At 32.0% G+C, this 22924-nt stretch overlaps 1 protein-coding gene across 17 annotated transcripts in view; it reads right to left on the bottom strand.

Annotated features, from left to right (window-relative positions):
* Positions 1–811: 811 nt before the first annotated feature.
* Positions 812–22924, bottom strand: part of Sap47 (Synapse-associated protein 47kD) — a 299408-nt gene continuing 277295 nt past the window's right edge. For 14 of the 17 annotated variants that reach the window (XM_075290558.1, XM_075290556.1, XM_075290555.1 and 11 more), the window contains 2 exons: positions 2757–2964; positions 812–2377 (listed from right to left, as the gene is read on the bottom strand). In XM_075290558.1, coding sequence (XP_075146673.1) covers positions 2335–2377; positions 2757–2964 — 251 coding nt within the window. In that variant the 3' untranslated portion in view covers positions 812–2334. Of the gene's footprint in view, positions 2965–13039; positions 13271–21472; positions 21927–22924 lie in introns of all 17 variants that reach the window. The other 3 variants (XR_012717945.1, XR_012717944.1, XM_075290568.1) reach the window with 3 other exon arrangements.

Here is a 22924-nt window from a genome sequence, read left to right as displayed (position 1 = left end):
CTTCATTCCCAGAAATGAGAGTATCAATTAAAAAATTAATTAAAAGCCAATTAAAAAATGAATTAATGCAGTGAAAAATTAATTAATTGATACTATTAATTTTTGTGATTGATTTTTGTTTTAACTGAAAATTTTGTTGAATCAATTAAATTTTTAATTGAATATTTTTTAAAACTCAATTAAGACTTTAATTGGAAAAATTTACGTGAATTTTTTTCTGTGTATGATTGATTTAAATATAAATAAATTTCTTTTGTGTGTACTGGAAATTCGCGTATACATTATTTTATTTCCTAAATAATAAGTAAATCCACTACTAGATTTTTCTGTTTATGTAAATTGAGAAAATTTTTTGCATTTAAGGAAACTATTCATATGACGAATTAATTCCTATAAAATCTAATTTCACATTGTCTATAGGAATATATTCCAGAAATTTTCAAATCCTAAAATCTGACTCCATATCGTACATAGAAAAAAATTTTTTTTTTCTAATTAAAATTTTAATGGAGTTTTAAAGAATATTCAATTAAAAATTTAATTGATTCAACAAAATTTTTAATTGAAACAAAAATCAATCACAAAATTAATAGTATCAATTAATTTTTTAGTTGGATCAATTAAGTTTTTAATTGACCGTCACTTAATTTTTTTATTGATACTATCATTTCCATGATTGAAGACATTTCAATTAAGAAATTGAATCTATTAATTTCGTGATTGAATCAGAAAAAAAAAATTTTGTGTAGTCTTTTAAAGGACTTTTTTTTGTAGAATGTAAGCGAAACGAAAGAAGACAAAACAAAAAATATAGCCAGTAAATATGTTAGGGTTTTGTGTTTTAGGCAAAAACTCTTTCTTTTTATTATCATCAATATCTCGTAAACATAATTAATAATAGTATATTATAATTACGTTTTGTATATATTTAGCATAATTTTTACTAACAATTTTTTTTTCATGGTTGTTTTGTTTTTTTTCTACAATTTGTATTTTTTTATTACTTTTTATTCGGGGGAAAAGGGTTTTGAATCCAATGCTGTTTACATTTCGAAAAATGAATAATGGGCAAAATTAAGTAAAATTGGCTTTTTCTTTATGATTTTTTCATTTTGAAATTTAATAGAATTGTTGGGAACACAAACAAGATAGAAATGTATAAGAAAGTAAAACGGAAACAGTGGCAACTTTCAACTGATTATTTAAATATATATATTTTTTTGTTTACTTTTTTTTGACTATTTTTTTAATAATAATATTTAAATTTATATAATGATTTATAATTAAGTATAAATTTAAAGTGTTTTATACATTATGTTTGGTTTGTTTTTGTATTGTAGTTGTGTTTTTATTTGTTTGTTTAATAAAATTTATTTAAAATGTAAACAATATAGTTTTTTTTTTTGTATTTATATTTATATGTTATCAATTATTATATTTTTTTTTTGGTTTTTTTGTTACTTGTTTCTATTTTTTTCTGTTTATACACCATAAATTCAAATGCAATTTTTTTTTTTTTTTTTGGTTTTAATATAATTTTTATTTTTTTTTTATAATCAATAATTTATCATATTTATAGAAATAAATAATAAAACATTGTTAATTCATTCATTTATTATACCGAATTTCTGTTATGTAGGAAGAGAGGGTTCGTGAGAGTAGTTTTGTTGTTTTGTGTAACTTAGAGTGAGTGTGTGTGTGTGTGTGTATGAGTGTTAAATATTGAGTTTTTCTTACATTTAACAATTCTGTTTTTTTTTTTTTATTGCAGATTTCCCTATTTCTTTTGTTTAATTTATTTATATATGCATCTATATGGGATTAATTCGTTAATGGGAGGATTTTTTTTGTTTACTATTATCTGTGTGGTGAGAATAAGGAGGGTAAGGAGTGGGAAAATAGGTTATTGGATTGAGTTGAGGAGAATTGTCTAAGGGGAATTATCAAAAAAGTTTTAGACTTCCTTTGGTATGACCGACCAGGCATACATGGAAGCGGTTCTTGTTTTTTTTGTTATTTTTGTATAAGGAACAATAAGAACTTAAACTGCATCATGTGGCTGTTTCCCATAACCGTTTCAATTTTTATCATCATCCGTTTTAACGTTTTCCAAGGTTGTTATCAAAGTAATAGTTGGTGTTCGTTTAGTTGTATTTTATGGCTTATATAGTTAGTTTTTTTTATTTGTTTATAACAAAATCATTAGAAGAAATTATCATGGGGTTTTTTCTTTCACAAATAAAAAAGGAATGCTTATATTTTTGTCTTTTCCGAAAAAAAAACCAATAAAGTGATTTACCTTAAATACTAGAATAAGGTAAAAAAGGCCTGATCTCATTGATAGCCCAGCATGACACGTTTTAAACTTTTCAAAGTTCTTTACAAATTTATAGAGAAATTTATTCATTTAATTTATATTGGTTCATGGAATTTATATAGAATTTATAAATATATAAATTTTCATATATTTGTATATGTATAAATATATTTAAATTTTATTTTGTTTTTTTATAAAATATTTCATAAAAGTGTAATTATTACAAAAGTTACATAAAAAGAGAATTGTGACACATTTTGTGATGGTTGGGCGAATTTTTGTGTGTGTGTTTTGTTTTACAACAAAGGTCACAATGTAAAATCAAATCACAGAACCAAAAGAAAAGAAGAATGGGGAGGGAAAAGAAAAAAAAAAAGTATAAATTTGAATTTGACTTAGTTAGAACTTAGAAAAAACTACGATATAAGCTCTTAATTACTTTAAATCATCGGTATCTTCAATTAAATCAGCATATTCCTCCCAATCGTTGTTTGACGTACGCAGGCGCATATTTGATATAGATGGCAGTTCATCATCCTCACCATCGTTTTGCAAATGCTGGGGATTTGTGTGATCTTTTCTGGCACCATTGTCAACAACCTCGTAGTCCTTAAGTTCAGCTTCTAAATCCTTTTCCCATTGTTCCTCTGATGTAGAGATCAACCAAGGAAACAATTAAAAAAACAAAATTTAGAAAAAAAAATCGATTAGTATTTATTCTTCTATGTAATTGATTTTCTTATGTATTGGAATAAATTTATATCTATACATATTATATTATATGGTATCTAAAATATATTTTTATTAAAAAATATATATAATCTGAATAAGTAAAAGCATAAACATTTATATATTATTGTATATTTTTGTTATTGGTTAATTGTAACAAAAAAAAAAATATATTATGAACAGGTCTATAAAAGTGATCAATTATGGTCATTTTAATTATAAATAATCATACGTTCCATTAAGTAGTATATAGTTGGTCATACGCCTGGGTGTTCCTAATATACATCAATTAATAATACTTATACCACATATGGTTTGTTAATAACAATGAAGATATGAATATTTTTTTATACCCTAACACATCGAAATATTGCTCTAAGACCCCATAAAGTATATATATTCTGGGTCTTGGTGAAATTCCAGAGTCGATCTGAGCATGTCCGTCCGTCCGTCTGTTGAAATCACGCTAACTTCCGAACGAAACAAGCTATCGACTTGAAACTTGGCACAAGTAGTTGTTATTGATGTAGGTCGGATGGTATTGCAAATGGGCCATATCGGTCCACTTTTACGTATAGCCCCCATATAAACGGACCCCCAGATTTGGCTTGCGAATCCTCTAAGAGAAGCAAACTTCATCCGATCCGATTGAAATTTGGTACGTGGTGTTAGTATAGGGTCTCTAACAACCATGCAAAAATTGGTCCACTTAGGTCCATAATTATATATAGCCCCCATATAAACCGATCACCAGATTTGACCTCTGGAACCTCTTGGAAGACCAAAATTCATCTGATTCAGTTGAAATTTGGAACGTGGTGTTAATATATGGCCTCAAATACCCATGCAAAAATTGGTCGAAATCGGTCCATATATATATATAGCACCCATATAAACCAATCCCCAGATTTGACCTCCGGAGCCCCTTGGAAGAGCACAATCCATCCGATTCGGTTGAAATTTCGTACGTGGTGGTAGTATATGATATTTAACAACCATGTCAAAAGTGATCCATATCAGTCCATAACCATATATAGCCCCCATATAAACCGATTTGGCTTGCGGAGCCTCAAAGAGAAGCAAATTTCATCCGATGCGGCTGAAATTTGGTACATGATATTGGCATATGGTCTCTAACAACCGTGCAAAAATTGGTCCACATCGGTCCATAATTATATATAGCGCCCATATAAACCGATCCCCAGATTTGGGTTGCGAAGCCTCAAAGAGAAGCAAATTTCATCCAATCCGGTTGTAATTTGGAAAATGGTGTTAGTATATGATCTTTAACAACCGTGGCAGAATTGGTCCATATCGGTCCAAAATTATATATAGCCCCCATATAAAACGTTCTCCAGATTTGACCTCCGGAGCCTCTTGGAGGAGCAAAATTCATCCGATCCGGTTCAAATTAGGAACGTGGTGTTAGTATAACAACCATACCAAAATTGGTCCAATCACACAAAAATTGGTCCATATCGGTTCATAATCATGGTTGCCACTAGAGCCAAAAATAATCTACCAAAATTTTATTTCTATATAGAAAATTTTGTCAAAAATTTTATTTCTAGAGAAAATTTTGTTCAAATTTTATTCGGTTCATAATCATGGTTGCCACTCGAGCCAAAAATAATCTACCAAGATTTTATTTCTATAAAAAATTTTGTCAGCTTATTTCTATAGAAAATTTTATTTCTGTAGAAATTTTTGTCAAAATTTTCTTTCTATAGAAAATTTTGTCAAAATTTTTATTTCTATAGAAAATTTTGTGAAAATTTTATTTCTATAGAAAATTTTGTTAAAATTTTATTTCTGTAGAAAATTTTGTCAAATTTTATGTCTACTTTGTCAAACTGAATTATATACGTATTGGATCGATCTTTTTTGATTTAATATATACCACGTATGGACTTATATACAATTTAGAAGATGGTGTTAGGAGGTTTTAAGATACCTTGCCATCGGCAAGCGTTACCACAACTTAAGTAATTCGATTCTGGATGGCAGTGTTTAGAAGAAGTTTCTACGCAGTCCATGATGGAGGGTACACTCAAAAAAAAGTGAACTCTCTATTTCACTAAAGCCAATTTAACTTTATTTTAGTTCATGGAATTATTATGTTTAGAGAAAGTTTTCTTTACTCTAATAATTTTTTGTGTTCGTTAGTTAAATTAAATAAACCCGAGGAAAAAAATATAGTCCAATGAAGCATAAAGATGAACTAAATTCGAGCCTTCCACAAAATAGTTCAGAATTTCCTTAAATTTGTAAATTTTACCAAAAATGCGTCCATCATGAACTTCGTATGTCACTAAAGACATTCTTGCAATTTTTAACTCCAAGATTTTCCTTCAAACTACAAAATTTTCTTTAACAAGTAAAAAAACTTAGTTATATCTAACAAATTTTCTTGAATTTGTCGAAAAATATGTACTTATTTTTATGACTTCGGCGTGATGCCAACGTTTGTAATACTATTTAGTTAAAATTTTCTACAAATATTCAAAATTTTCTAAAATTAACCGAAAGTTTTCTTCCTGGTGGGTTCACTATTTTTTCAGTGTACATAAGCTTCGGCCTGGCCGAACTTACGGCCGTATATACTTGTTTCCATTTAAATACCTCTACGTAATTCAAACAATTCTAAAAAAGGAATTTCGATTTTTAATAAAATACTGTTTTCTGAAGGGAAAAATACGGTGGAAGCAAAAACTTGGCTTGTGGTGGTGAAATGAGCACGGAGGACGGTGAACGCCCGAAAGAGGTGGTTACCGACGAAAACATCAAAAAAATCCACAAAATGATTTTGAATGACCGTACAATGAAGTTGCTCGAGATAGCAGAGGCCTTAAAGATATCAAAGGAACGTGTTGGTCATATCATTCATCAATATTTGGATATGCGGAAGCTCTGTGTAAAATGGGTGCCGCGCTAGCTCACATTTGACCAAAAACAACAACGTTTTGATGATTCTGAGCGGTGTTTGCAGCTGTTAACTCGTAATACATCCGAGTTTTTCAGTCGATGTGTGACAATGGATGAAACATGGCTCCATCACTACACTCCTGAGTCCAATCGACAGTCGACTGAGTGGACAGCGACCGGTGAACCATCTCCGAAGCGTGGAAAGACTCAAAAGTCCGCTGGAAAAGAATAGCCTCTGTTGTTTGGGATGCGCATAGAATAATTTTTATCGATTATCTTGAGAAGGGAAAAACCATTAACAGTGACTATTATATGGCGTTATTGGAGCATTTGAAGGTCGAAATCGCGGCAAAACGGGCCCATATGAAGAAGAAAAAAGTGTTGTTCCACCAAGACAACGCACCGTGCCACAAGTTATTGAGAACGATGGCAAAAATTCATGAATTCGGCTTCGAATTGCTTCCCCACCCACCGTATTCTTCAGATCTGGCCCCCAGCGACTTTTTCTTGTTATCAGACCTCAAAAGGATGCTCGCAGGGAAAAAATTTAGCTGCAATGAAGAGGTGTCGCCGAAGCTGAGACCTATTTTGAGGCAAAACCGATGGAGTACTACCAAAATGGTATCAAAAATTTGGAAGGTCGTTATAATCGCTGTATCGCTCTTGAAGGGAACTATGTTGAATAATAAAAACGAATTTTGACAAAAAAATGTGTTTTTCTTTGTTAGACCGGCGACTTATCAGCCAAGCTGTTAGACCTTGATTTAAGCACTCAGTGTAGTTCGAAATAGTAAATTGACAAATTGGGAAGAAGTTTGGCCCAATTTCAAAAAGAAACCTTTCATAAATGTATCAAACAATTTTTCCAGCAGCAATTTTCTACAAGTAAGACTTGACTTTATTTTCAGACGAACTATGCAACGTATGATTGTTATATATTTACAATTAATACTCATACGCTATGATTGCAAAGAGATGTTTGACGTAGTTTATTAAAATATTCAATGGAAATTCGCCATGATGGAGTATATTTTATATTATTTAACCTCTAGATCAAAACAAAAACTGTACGCATTTAACTTTTAACAACTTTTGTCTCCCATATAATTGAAAAAAAAAACCAACAAATTTTGTATCCGTTCAAGATTACGTCGCATCGGGAACAATGTTACCGTTGGGAATTTTGAAAAAGTCTCACAAAAAGTGGCATTTTCAAAAAGAAAAGTCACACAAAAAAGTCTCATAGCGATAAAAAGGTCGCTTATATTTGTGAAGTGTGTGTAAAATGTTTTTATCACATACAATAAAAATGAAATCTACTTGTCCCATAAGCTCGAATAAATATTGTATAATTATGTAGTATAGGGGCCACAAGTGCATGACCATATCTTATCAATGAGTGCTGCGCTATTCTATATTTAAGCTCAATGATAATTGACCTTCTTTACAGACGAGTCCGAACGGTATTTCAAATTTCGGTGAAACCACTTGGAGACTATGACAACACTCCGAAATGTTACCAGTTTCGATATTGGGATTCTAACACGGTTGCCACTCTTGCCAAAAATTATCTACCAAAACTTGAAGGAAATCTTACCAAAATTATTAAACAAAAAATCTTAATTTGAAGGTTTTGATCACATTTTTGATTTTGTCAAAATGTTATTTCTATAGAAAATTTTAATTCTATAGAAATTTTTATCAACATTTTATTTCTATAGGCTATTTTGTCAAATTTTATTGCAATAGAAAATTTTGTCAAAAAGAACCCGTTAAAGTATCACCTATAGTTTTTGTATAAATGTCCATTTACTATATTGAAAAACAATATTTACGTGATATTAAAGATTAAGCAACCTAAGTTTTAGGATGCGAAATTAGCAAAATATTAAGGACAAATTTCTTTAAAATAATGAAATTTTAAATTTAAATAAAGTTTATAATCTTTGCTTCAAATTTTTTTTCATTAAATTTAGGACACAAATTTTGTAAATTTGCCTCCCTTCGTTAAAGTCCCACGTCTTTGAACTAAGGCAAATTTTCCTTAAAGTAAAGGAACACATTTTGATTTAAAGAAATTGTCCTTAAATTAACTGAAATATTGAAACTTTAGATTTAAGATCAAAAACCCTTCAAATATAGGCTAAGACTTATTTTGAGGATTTAGCGTCTTTGGTTTAAAGTTTCTTTGGAATTATAAAATTTTTTTTTACTTTGAAGTATCCGTTATAATTTGGATTTTTAACTGACATTTGTTTGTACGTGAGTACTTTTATTAATAATGGAAATTTGATAAATGAGATCTGTATCCTAATTTTAATTTTATCCTTAATTTAATTTTATACACGCAAAAAAAATTCTTTCCTCCCAAACGAAATTTTAGACAAACAAAGTTCGTTTCTCATTTGCTTTTCGTTGAAAGGAAGTGTATTTGAAAGAAAAGTAAAGGGTGATTCTTTTGAGGTTAGGATTTTCATGCATTAGTATTTGACAGATCACGTGGGATTTCAGACATGGTGTCAAAGAGAAAGATGCTCAGTATGCTTTGACATTTCATCATGAATAGACTTACTAACGAGCAACGCTTGCAAATCATTGAATTTTATTACCAAAATCAGTGGCAGAAAATCCGCTTTTTTATCGACAAATTTTGTTCAGCGATGAGGCTCATTTCTGGTTGAATGGCTACGTAAATAAGCAAAATTGCCGCATTTGGAGTGAAGAGCAACCAGAAGCCGTTCAAGAACTGCCCATGCATCCCGAAAAATGCACTGTTTGGTGTGGTTTGTACGCTGGTGGAATCATTGGACCGTATTTTTTCAAAGATGCTGTTGGACGCAACGTTACGGTGAATGGCGATCGCTATCGTTCGATGCTAACAAACTTTTTGTTGCCAAAAATGGAAGAACTGAACTTGGTTGACATGTGGTTTCAACAAGATGGCGCTACATGCCACACAGCTCGCGATTCTATGGCCATTTTGAGGGAAAACTTCGGAGAACAATTCATCTCAAGAAATGGACCGGTAAGTTGGCCACCAAGATCGTGCGATTTGACGCCTTTAGACTATTTTTTGTGGGGCTACGTCAAGTCTAAAGTCTACAGAAATAAGCCAGCAACTATTCCAGCTTTGGAAGACAACATTTCCGAAGAAATTCGGGCTATTCCGGCCGAAATGCTCGAAAAAGTTGCCCAAAATTGGACTTTCCGAATGGACCACCTAAGACGCAGCCGCGGTCAACATTTAAATGAAATTATCTTCAAAAAGTAAATGTCATGGACCAATCTAACGTTTCAAATAAAGAACCGATGAGATTTTGCAAATTTTATGCGTTTTTTTTTTTAAAAAAGTTATCAAGCTCTTAACAAATCACCCTTTATATACTTTTTGTGATAAACGTTTATTCTTTTCCAGGATGTAAAAACAATTTCATAAAGACTAACTAAAAAAATTTTTTCTGGCTAATTGCATTTTCCCTCACATATTTCTCACTTCCACGAAGTTTTTTAGTTCTTAGCACCTTTTTCTGTAATACAAACAATTTAGAAGAAATTATATGATTTTGTAAATTTTTAAAATTTTTTTTTTACCTTTCGCCTGGACGGAGAATCGAACCGCGGACCATGCAATTTGTAAGCCAACACACTATCCACTGAGCTATGTACCTGTTATGGTCATCAATAGATAAATATCCATATAAGTTATATTTATATAGCATAGCTTGCGGCGCCCACGAGCCGATTATACAAAGTTTATTTAACAGAAAAATACATTTAGTTGGGCACCGTGGAGCAGTGGTTGCTACGTCCGACTTGCATGCCAAGGGTCGTGGGTTCGATCCCTGCTTCGACCAAAGTATTTTTTTTTACATATATTCCAGATATGGTCGGTAGATTCCGAAAAAATATTCAACATTACATTCTACTATATTAAATTTTTACTATGAACTGTAAAATGTGTCTTATTAAAAACCTAAAGTCAGAAAAGAACAGTGTTTGATATAAACGAAATGGACAGTGTTTTTGGTCCAAAAATAAATTTTCTTTATTAAAAAAATAAACATTTTGTAACAAACGAATTTTTTTGGTGATAAAAGTGTATACTTTTCGAAGCAATTCAAAAAACTCTAACAAAAGAAAAACGTTTTCGGTACACGTTTTCCAAACGTTTTTTTTTTTCTTTGTGTGTAGTCATCACATTCACATCATAGAAAAGAAAACTGCACAATTAAAGTAAACGTGTTGATTTTCAATTCCATTAATTTTTAATAGAAACTCTTCAAGGCCAATGTATTTTATTTAGCATCAAACAAAGATAATGTAAATCATTTCCCGAGTCAAATTTATCATTTATCAAATAATTAGAATTCAGTTTTGCACATCAGCTGGTTGTTTTCTTTCACGATGATTCTTGTGCCATTGATCTCAGCGTCGTCGCCATTTTTATAGTTTTGGAAGCTTTTACTGTCAGCTGATTGTTTTCTAGTGATATCGGCCTTTTATTACCGAGTATTGTAATTGGTACAAAAAGTAATCGTCATCGCCACTTCACAGGAATGCCAAATGACTTAAAAGCGACAGACGGCAAAAAGCGACGGCAAGAGCGAGGGCGATATCAGGAATAAGGGTGATTATCATTTCTGCATTTAGTTCAATTAATATCGTGACCATTTTTTCTGTAGCGTATGTTATCATATTTTCCCCTTCGACTGACTTTATATTTGTCTTAGTTTTTATACCCACCACCATAAAATGGTGACGGGGGTATAATAAGTTTGTCATTCCGTTTGTAACACATCGAAATATCGATTTCCGACTATATAAAGTATATATATTCTTGATCAGGGAGAAATTCTAAGACGATATAAGCATGTCCGTCTGTCCGTCTGTCTGTCTGTCTGTCTGTCTGTTGTAATCACGCTACAGCCTTCAATAATGGCGCTATCGTCCCGAAATTTGGCACAGATTAGTTTTTTGTTTGCAGGCAGGTCAAGTTCGAAGATGGGCTATATCGGTCCAAGTTTTGATATAGTCCCCATATAAACCCACCTCCCGATTTGGGGTTTGGGCCTATAAAAACCGTAGTTTTTATCAGATTTGCCTGAAACTGGAAATCTAGAGGTATTTTGGGACCATAAAGAGGTGTGTCGAAAATTGTTCGTATCGGTCCATGTTTTGATATAGCCCCCATATAGACCGATCTCCCGATTTTGCTTCTTGGGCGTCTAGAAACTATATTTACCATCCGATTTGCCTGAAATTAGAAATCTAGAGGTATTGTGGGACTATAAAGAGGTGTGTCGAAAATGGTCCATATCGGTCCATGTTTTGGTATAGCCCCCATATAGACCGATCTCCCCATTTTGCTTCTTACGCGTCTAGAAAAAGTATTTTCTATCCGATTTGTATGAAATTGAAAATCTAAAGGTATTTTGGGACCATAAAGAGGTGTGTCGAAAACGGTCCGAATCGGTCCATGTTTTGATATAGCCCCCATATAAACCAACCTCCCGATTTGGAGTCTTGGGCCTATAAAAACCGTAGTTTTTATCCAATTTGCCTGAAATTGGAAATCTAGAGGTATTTGAGGACCATAAAAAGGTGTGCCGAAAATGGTGCTCATCGTTCCATGTTTTGATATAGCCCCCATAGAGACTGATTTCCCGATTTTGCTTCTTGGGCTTCTAGAAACTATATTTTCTATCCGATTTTCCTGAAATTGAAAATCTAGAGTTCTTTTGGGACCATAAAAAGGTGTGCCGAAAATGGTGCCCATCGGTCCATGTTTTGGTATAGCCCCCATATACACCGAACTCCCGGCTCTATTTCTTGGGCTTCTAGAATCCGTAGTTTTTATCCGATTTGCTGGAAATTAGTAATCTATAATAAAATTATAAAGTGTTTTTGTTTATTCAACAATTGTCTCTAAAATTTGTGTCAAAAGGAAACTTTGCTTGTCTAAAATTACGTTTCTCAAAAAAGAATACACTTCTTTCAGGGTATAGCAGGCGCACTGATCATGAAAATTGCTTCAAACTGAAAGTAAAAGTTCCAGATTTTACTCATCGTATTTAAATAAATGCGGAAAAATCTACAGATTTAAGATTTTAAATCAAGGCGTAATTTCAATATATACACGACATGTTTATATTTTCTCTAAAACTCTAACAAAATTGGTTCTCATAAATCCAGAATCTTATCTGGTCTTCATAGGTAGAATCTTTAAAGTTTGTCTTCGGGAGCTGGCTCGTTTGGAAGAAGATTTGTCATCAAACCCCCTACAATTCTATATATTATCAAGTAACCCACAACGACCAAGAGTTTTCATAGTAAACTATTATACTTGATTCATGGTGGTGGGTATTTAAAATTCGGCCCGGCCGAATTTACTGTTGTATATACTTGTTGTTTTTAATGTTTAAGGGAATTTTGAAAACTTGTACTGTATACACACTTCTGGGAAACTTTTGTAAAATTATACACAGTGATTCCAGCATTTTTTTTGAGGAATCATATGCAAGCTCTTTAAGTTTTCTTATTAAAAATTCTAACTAATGGTTAAATTAAAAAAAAAACATATTTATATATATTTAATTTTATAATTGTATTAAATATATAATTCGATTATTATTTTAATTATTTTGTATTTAACTTCAATTAAATATTTAATATCATAATTGATCACATTTATATATATCCTTATGCCTATAATAATGTATAGTAAAGAAAGCAAGAAAGGATAAAGCATTACATATATGCATGTAACATATCCACATGGTGTAACGGTGTATGTATGTGTGTGTGTGTGTGTGTAAACATATATTAGCATGCCCATAGTATATACATATGTATAATTCTTATATTTCATATTGATTAACTATAATTCATGGCGATTTGTATATATGTAACATATATGAGAGTATGTGTGAGTGTGTTAAACTTTCAAAAGTTTACCCAAAATAGTGTGTAAGTTACAAGATCGATTAAGTGCTTTGCCATACACCATTAGTTCGTTCGAATTAGTTTGTCACAAGCCCACAATTATCGAATCAACTTCATAAAAATTACCTTTAAATATATAAAAGAATTGCTCTATTTCACTTATCAATTAACCAAATTAATATAAAAACAAAAAAACAAAATTAAATTTTATTACGTTTTGTTTTTCAATGGAGTTTTTGGTATGGTGCAATGGATTTAATATGACTATCGCTGCTCAGTTATCGTTTGGAAATGAATTCAAACAGAAACTTTGACACACAATACTTTTGGGCAAACGTATGGTAACTGAAATATAATCTTTTTGGTTTTGTAGCAAAATAAAAAAAAAACAAACAAAAATATTAAATTAATTAATAAATATTTCAACATATTAAATGACCCTATATATAAATATTTATAGAAATATAAACAATGACTATATACACAAAAATTAAAGCTTTTCTTGCTTGCTTTACTATAAAGAATGCTTCATTTGATATATACACATATATATATTTTTTATATAACATACAGGCATAAATTTTAAATAATGAAAAATATAAAATTAAACCTTTACTCAAAATTTTTAAATATATATATCTCACAATGTGTTTTTATGGAATTATGACTTTATCTGCCATTTAAAAAAAAGCATTCTCAGCTACACAAAAATTAATTGAAAGAAATTTAATAAAAAAAAAACAAAAAAAATATAAAGTGCATTCCAAAAATAGAAAAAAAAAGAAACACATTTAAATCAGGAATATTAACATTAATACCAAAAACACAAATTTAATTTTTTAAATAATTGAAATATATATTTGTTAGTTATAATAAATATTATTTTCTCCCTGTTCTATTGAAAAAAATCCAGAGAGATAATTTGGAGACAAGAAAAAGGTTCTATAGGGATTCTTGGGATTATTTGAAATTGGTAAAAGATGTTATCGATTATCGATCGATTTTGTGTGGTGAGTTGGTAAAATAAGATTTCTGTAATCGATTTTAAAAATAATAAAAATGCAAAAACTTAAAAATGCAAGCAAATGGTTTAACTGTATTGTAGGTCATTTTCTCTGAGAATTTAATGATTCGTAATGATTTCTTAAAATTATATTTAACCCTTTTCTCTACTGAATTAAATTAAATTAATCTGGACAAAACTGTAATTTTAAAGGCCTACCTTAATTAGTTAAAAAGCTATATGAGTTTGTTTTGAAAAATTGATTCTTCGATTGTGACCAAATGGCCTGGTGAAAATAAGCTTTATTGGCCTATAATATGTGTCGAAGTATATTAGGAAAATGGCCCCAAAATTGGGTATTTTTAGATGATTATTAAAGATTTGTATAAAAATAGGTTTTAGTCTCCGCCAATATGGAAAATCTTTACAGCGTATGTAGGTTACTGCCCCTACTTTAAAATACCATCAAAAAATAAATCGAAACTAAGAGAGGACTTAAAGTTTGGTGTCGTTTTTGAATGTCCTTTATAGGTACAAAAAATATTCCTAAGAAGGAAATCATTCATACAACAGAAAAAAAACAATGCTTCTAACCATGAAATTCATTTCTTAGATTAAGCATGACAACATCGAATAAAATACAGTGCGGCTGATATGCATTGCAATGTCAAGGAGGCTATCATTCCCAAGCCGCTAGTGCAAAAGCTCACAGATTTATTCCAGTGACCCTTAATTTTATTGTTGACAAGCTCACAAAAGCATTTTGATCTATAGCATTCAGGAATAATGTCTTTTATGATGGAATTCAATCGTGATAGAATGATTGCTTTATATTTGGCTAGAAAACCACAAGTGGTTATCGTAATAGCCCTCTAGTATTTAAATGTGAATAAATCGTTTGTTTCTTGTATCATAGCTGTGTTACCATGATACTGGCTGTGTTGCCTGGCATCCAAAAAAGGACGACAAAAACGGTGGCAATACCAGAAATGAACCGAAAAGTCAAGGCCAGATTGTAGACATTTTTTCGTGAACAAAGATTTTATACATTTACGAGCCACGTTAGTTCTTGATCGAATTATATGGCAGCTAAAGGGTGATTTGTTAAGAGCTTGATAACTTTTTTTTTTTAAAAAAACGCATAAAATTTGCAAAATCTCATCGGTTCTTTATTTGAAACGTTAGATTGGTCCATGACATTTACTTTTTGAAGATAATTTCATTTAAATGTTGACCGCGGCTGCGTCTTAGGTGGTCCGTTCGGAAAGTCCAATTTTGGGCAACTTTTTCGAGCATTTCGGCCGGAATAGCCCGAATTTCTTCGGAAATGTTGTCTTCCAAAGCTGGAATAGTTGCTGGCTTATTTCTGTAGACTTTAGACTTGACGTAGCCCCACAAAAAATAGTCTAAAGGCGTCAAATCGCATGATCTTGGTGGCCAACTTACCGGTCCATTTCTTGAGATGAATTGTTCTCCGAAGTTTTCCCTCAAAATGGCCATAGAATCGCGAGCTGTGTGGCATGTGCGCCATCTTGTTGAAACCACATGTCAACCAAGTTCAGTTCTTCCATTTTTGGCAACAAAAAGTTTGTTAGCATCGAACGATAGCGATCGCCATTCACCGTAACGTTGCGTCCAACAGCATCTTTGAAAAAATACGGTCCAATGATTCCACCAGCGTACAAACCACACCAAACAGTGCATTTTTCGGGATGCATGGGCAGTTCTTGAACGGCTTCTGGTTGCTCTTCACTCCAAATGCGGCAATTTTGCTTATTTACGTAGCCATTCAACCAGAAATGAGCCTCATCGCTGAACAAAATTTGTCGATAAAAAAGCGGATTTTCTGCCAACTTTTCTAGGGCCCATTCACTGAAAATTCGACGTTGTGGCAGATCGTTCGGCTTCAGTTCTTGCACGAGCTGTATTTTATACGGTTTTACACCAAGATCTTTGCGTAAAATCTTCCATGTGGTCGAATAACACAAACCCAATTGCTGCGAACGGCGACGAATCGACATTTCACGGTCTTCAGCAACACTCTCAGAAACAGACGCAATATTCTCTTCTGTACGCACTGTACGCATTCGTGTGGTTGGTTTAATGTCCAATAAAGTAAACTGAGTGCGAAACTTGGTCACAATCGCATTAATTGTTTGCTCACTTGGTCGATTATGTAGACCATAAATCGGACGTAAAGCGCGAAACACATTTCGAACCGAACACTGATTTTGGTAATAAAATTCAATGATTTGCAAGCATTGCTCGTTAGTAAGTCTATTCATGATGAAATGTCAAAGCATACTGAGCATCTTTCTCTTTGACACCATGTCTGAAATCCCACGTGATCTGTCAAATACTAATGCATGAAAATCCTAACCTCAAAAGAATCACCCTTTATATATGATTATGTACCGATACAATGTGCATTCATGGTTTTTAGGAGGCAGGTACTGACATTCATAAACGTAAAAAGCCCAAAGGGGGAGCCTCTTCCCACCAACAATGCTAAAATCACATACAAAATTTTACACGAATTGGCTCTATTGAGCTCCAGAAGTCAAATCTGTTTCTATGATGGCTATGGGTGGGGACCTCAGGGGGAGCCCCCCTCTCCCACTAACAATGCTAAAATCACATACAAAATTTCACACGAATTGGCTCTATTGAGCTCCAGAAGTCAAATCTGTTTCTATGGTGGCTATGGGTGGGGGACCTCAGGGGGAGCCACCTATTCCCACCAAAAGTGCTAAAATCACATACCAAATTTCACACGAATTGGCTCTATTGAGCTCCAGAAGTCAAATCTGTTTCTATGGTGGCTATTTTTATGGGCCGATACGAATCAATTTTGACATAGTTGTTAGAGGGGTCCCTTGAAATTTGCTCCACCAAGAGACTCCGGAAGTCAAATCTGGGGATCAGTTTATATGAAGGCTAGGGAATTGATTTCATTAGAAAATTAGAAAATTTCAATTATTTTTTTAATTGATTCAATTAAAAATTTTGATTGATGTTGATTAAAAACTCAATTAATTTTTTAATTAAAAAATATAACTATTTTCAATTACTTTCTGAATTGACTTAGTGCTTTTAGTTTGATTAAAAATTGATTGTTTGAAGTAATTTTTTAATTAAAAATTTAAAAAAATTTGCTTCACTTTTTAACTGACTTACGGCCATTTTCATGTAGCTCCGTTAGGCTTTAACTGCCAGTTAACAGAAAGTAAATTGCAAATATCTTTTTTTCCGGATAACTTTAACTGAAAAAATTTCAGCAGTTAAATTTCTAACTGTCGTGTGGGATATGTTATATAGGCAAGATGACAGATATAGTATGGTTTAAAAGTTCGTTAGCTAACGGAGCTTCATGAAAATAGGGGTTAGTTTTTCGAGTTTAATTAAGAAGTAATAGTAATTGTATCAATTATTTTTTTTTAACTACAAAATTATAAAATTTTCAATCATTGACTTAATGTTTCTAACTTGATTAAAAAGTTAATTGTCTCAATTAATTTATTAATTGAAAAAATTTTCTACTTCAATCAACTTTTTAAAATATTTTGGTGATATTTTTTTTCTGTGTGTACATGGCTCAATTACAATACAATCGAACCTAGATCAATAGCAGCTATTTGTGACCGATTTTAAGCCGATAGCTTATTTCAGATTACGACCCAGAATCTATACACTTTAGATAAATATTTCGAAGTATTACAAATGGAATGACAAAGTTATTATACACCCCATCCTATGGTACAGGGGTTACAAATTAAAATAATATAACGTTTTATTTTGTTGCACTACATATCAGCCAGCCTGTATGCAATGCCGAAAACCCATGAGTTTAATTAAAAAATTATTTAATTCAATCAATTTTTGTACCCAACACCATAGAATGTTGTTTGGGATATAGTAAGTTCGTCATTTCATTTGTAGCACATCGAAATACCGATTTCCGTCTATATAAAATATGTATATCTTGATCAGGGAGAAATTCTAAGACGATATATAGCATGCCCGTCTGTGTGTTGTAATCACGCTTCAGCCTTCAATAATGGTGCTATCGCCCTTTTTCTTTTGAGGGAGGTCAAGTTCGAAGTTGGGATATATCAGTCCATACTTTTTATCCGATTTGCCTGAAATTTGAAATCTAGAGATATTTGAAGATCAACAAGTATATACGGCCGTAAGAACTTTATACCCTCCACCATGGATTGCGTAGAAACTTGTACTAAAGACTGTCATCCACAATCGAATTACTTGGGTTGCGGTAACACTTGCCGACGACAAGGTATCTTAAAACTTCTAAATTGTAATTTAGTCCATGCGGGGTATATATTAAACAAACAAAGGCCTATTTAATACGTAAAGGGTGATTTGTTAAGAGCTTGATAACTTTTTTTAAAAAAAAAACGCATAAAATTTGCAAAATCTCATCGGTTCTTTATTTGAAACGTTAGATTGGTCCATGACATTTACTTTTTGAAGATAATTTCAGTTAAATGTTGACCGCGGCTGCGTCTTAGGTGGTCCATTCGGAAAGTCCAATTTTGGGCAACTTTTTCGAGCATTTCGGCCGGAATAGCCCGAATTTCTTCGGAAATGTTGTCTTCCAAAGCTGGAATAGTTGCTGGCTTTTTTCTGTAGACTTTAGACTTGACGTAGCCCCACAAAAAATAGTCTAAAGGCGTCAAATCGCATGATCTTGGTGGCCAACTTACCGGTCCATTTCTTGAGATGAATTGTTCTCCGAAGTTTTCCCTCAAAATGGCCATAGAATCGCGAGCTGTGTGGCATGTAGCGCCATCTTGTTGAAACCACATGTCAACCAAGTTCAGTTCTTCCATTTTTGGCAACAAAAAGTTTGTTAGCATCGAACGATAGCGATCGCCATTCACCGTAACGTTGCGTCCAACAGCATCTTTGAAAAAATACGGTCCAATGATTCCACCAGCGTACAAACCACACCAAACAGTGCATTTTTCGGGATGCATGGGCAGTTCTTGAACGGCTTCTGGTTGCTCTTCACTCCAAATGCGGCAATTTTGCTTATTTACGTAGCCATTCAACCAGAAATGAGCCTCATCGCTGAACAAAATTTGTCGATAAAAAAGCGGATTTTCTGCCAACTTTTCTAGGGCCCATTCACTGAAAATTCGACGTTGTGGCTCGTTAGTAAGTCTATTCATGATGAAATGTCAAAGCATACTGAGCATCTTTCTCTTTGACACCATGTCTGAAATCCCACGTGATCTGTCAAATACTAATGCATGAAAATCCTAACCTCAAAAGAATCACCCTTTATGTAAGTCAGTATGATAAAATTTTCTATAGAAATAAAATTTTGACACTACTTTCTACAGTAATAAAATTTTGACAAAATTTTCTATAGAAATAAAATTTTGGTAGATTATTTTTTATATATAACTATAGACCGATATGGACCAATTTTTGCATGGCTGTTAGTGGCCCTATATTAGCGCAATGTACCAAATTTCAACCGGATCGGATGAATTTTGCTCCTCCAAGAAGCTCCGGAGGTCAAATCTGGGGATCGGTTTATATGGGGGCTATATATAATTATAGACCGATATGGACCGATTTTTGCATGGTTATCAGAGACCATATACTTACACCACGTACCAAATTTCAACCGGATCGGATGAAATTTGCTCCTCCAAGAGGCTCCGCAAGCTAGACCAAAAGATGGGCCGATATGCCCCATTTTTGACACACCTTTTTATGGTCATAAAATACCTCTAGATTTCCAATTTCAGGCAAATTGGATAAAAACTACGGTTTTTATAAGCCCAAGACCCAAAATCGGGAGGTCGGTTTATATGGGGACTATATGAAAAACTGGACCGATATAGCCCTTCTTCGAACGTGACTACCTGCAAACAAAAAACGAATCTGTGCCTAATTTCAGAACGATAGCCCCATTATTGAAGGCTGTAGCGTGATTACAACTGCCCAGCAAAAAAATCTGGAAGTTCTTCCAAAGGCACAACTTTAAAAGCACTTCCAGAAGATGCACTCCCAGTGATATTCTTTATTTTAACTACCCAGAAAGTTCTTTTAATTCAATTTTTTATAACTTGTTTTTTCATACTTTTAATGGGCAATTTTAACTTTTTTTGTTTCAAATAGGTTAAAAACAGAGTAAGAATTCATAAAATGGTACAAATCATTTAAATTTTGTCGAAAAAAAAAACGTTAAATCCAATCTGAAAATATTGTGAATTTTTAAAAATATTTGAGGTCAAATGTTTCCGACAGACGTTAGAATCCATTAAAAATTATAAAAATTATTTATTTGAAAAAAGATCACAGAATTTTTTTATTTACATCCAAAACATTGAATTCGGATCACACCTAAAGAAGTGATGCAAGTTCAGTGCAACGGCTGTTGAAAGTGAGGACTTCCGTCCTATGACAAGCCCATGTTAAATTCATCGCTTCTGCGTCAATTTTGCATCACCTCCGGATCCAAAAAGAACATTTTCATTACTTTTTTGGCGACGCTTTGTTTGCTGGGTGACAGACAAACGGACATGCTTATATCGTCTTAGAATTTCTCCCTGATCAAGAATATGGTACTTTATATAGTCGGAAATCGATATTTCGATGTGTTACAAACGGAATGAAAAATTATTATACCCCCGTCACCATTCTATGGTGGTTGGTATAAAAATTGTGTGTGTATTTGCTCATTGGAATACTTTTCTGTCAATTAAAAAGGTAGCATTGTTTTAGGTTGCAAAGAGACAAAATTGCTACAAACATTTTTTCCAAAAAAAAAAAACATACCATTAGGGTTATGTGTATGACCTGGCAACACAGTGGTGTTGGGTACAAAAAATGACAGGATACCAAAAACGAAATGGAATCTATATTTTAGTTTGACACCAAGTAGTTTGGATGGAGACATACATATTTAATTTTTTTTATCGATATGCTATAAAAGCAAACTTAGCATTTAGCTATTGCCTAAAAATTCATTTAAAGAATTACGAAGAAAAGTATAAAATCAGAAATATTTGCCGGAAAGTGATTGTCTGTTATGGGAATCGAACTGAAAATACAATGCTGCAAAAGAACAAATAAAATCATGTGATTGGTTAGCTCTAATCAAAAACAAAAAAAAAAAATTGACAAAAATTCAAACAATTGCCAATTTGCTTAAAAGTATCATAAGATATAAAAGAGCTCAAACTCTAATTCTAAGGAAAAATCCCAAATTAAAAAGAACAGCTAATGAAATTAAACACACACGCACATGTATATATGTATGTATAAATATATAAATATTTCAATTTAATTTTATTTAATTTCCATAAAAGATAAACAAAATCTTTATTGCAGATACATAATTTTAAACCAACAAACATTTAGATATTGAAAAAATAAAATTAATACATTTGCAAAAAAAAACGCCACTAATTTCGAAAACTATAACAGAAAATTAAGAAGGAGAAAATTAAACACCATGGATAAATGTAAATATTGATAATTTGTTTTAGATAAACCAACAGTTAATTTACGAAACTTACCACACAAAATGTTAAACTTTTTTGCTTTTTTTTTGCGATTTCATATTTTTTTGTTTGTTTGTTTGGTGTATGTAAATGGTTTGGTTTTGATTAATATCTGGTTTTGTTCTTTGGTTTTCTTTTAGAGTAAATATTCTTTCATTTCGCAATAATACATTAGGTTTGTTTTTAATTTCTTTTGGTTTTTTGTTTGTTTGTTTGTTAAAAGATTTGGTTTTTCTTTCGTTCTTTCATTTCATTCGGGGGCATGGAGAGTAGTTGATTTGTTTTCGAGGAAGGGGTGGGGCGGGGTGTAGTTTTCTTTTTGACAATCTCATTTGTTAATTTGAAATTTTGTTAATTTTTTGTGGTTGTTGTCATATTATTTTTTTTTTTTTTTTGCATTCATTTGTTAATGGGGGTTTCTTTTTGCTTTTGTTAATAATTTTGTTTTAGCGTAAATCCATTCAATCTTCTGTGGGATGATTCAATAAAAAAAAGAAATAAAATAAACAGAAAAGAAATTTTTGTTATGATTTTTGTATTTCGATTGAGAATTGCTTTTGTTGGTTCAATATACACACAATATAATGAGAGATAGAGACAGAGAGTTTGGGTATATTTTTGAGTTAGAAGAAACTTAAAAGAAAAATCAAATTCTATATATTTTGGATAGTTTTTTATTTTTTATTAATAGAAATTGTACTTGGAAATTTTTTGTTTGATAGAACTTTTATATTATTGGTGGTGAAAAACAAAATTTTGTTTTCTTTTTTTTTTTGGAGGATTTTTTTTTTATATAAATATATATTGAAATTTAGAGAGAAGGGAGTATAGTTGAGGATATATAATTATATATATTTTTTTATTTTATAATTTTAATGAAACCAAATATACATATGAAGGAAAATAAAATTTCGAAATCATATATTTGTTTTAATGGAATTAATTGATATTGAAATGATAATAATGAGAAATGTATTTGATTTTTTACGCTTTATTTATAAAGTTTTCTCGCTTTATGAATAACTATATCGGTTAGCGCAACATTTTCATAACAAATAGAAAACGAAATGACTCGACCTCACGAATTTTGTAACTATTTTTTTGTTCAGTTATACAGAAACCAACATTTTTATTCCTTTATTAAAATTTTAAAATTCGATATTTTTAGTGATCAGAAAGAAGTTCACCACCGTTAGCTTATAAAATTGGCATATTTAACTTAAAGAAAATGTAAAATCATCTTTTGAGCAATCTAAAAAAGTTGGTGAAATGTGAAACGGCGTGCGGTCTCAGCTGTAAAAAAGGAGGTCGCTTGTCCATGAACTTAATATATACTCGCGCAGCACTCATGGATGCGAGAGAAGTTAACCACCAATGGACCAGAGAATGAAGCCGTTGCGTCATGCCACTGACCACATTTTTGCTATTCGCTGAATATGTCTACTCAGCTCGACTTAAATCCCATTA

This window comes from Haematobia irritans, chromosome 1 (genome assembly GCF_050003625.1).
Source record: "Haematobia irritans isolate KBUSLIRL chromosome 1, ASM5000362v1, whole genome shotgun sequence".
Taxonomy (NCBI): domain Eukaryota; kingdom Metazoa; phylum Arthropoda; class Insecta; order Diptera; family Muscidae; genus Haematobia; species Haematobia irritans.
This window is presented reverse-complemented; position numbering and strand designations above follow the sequence as displayed.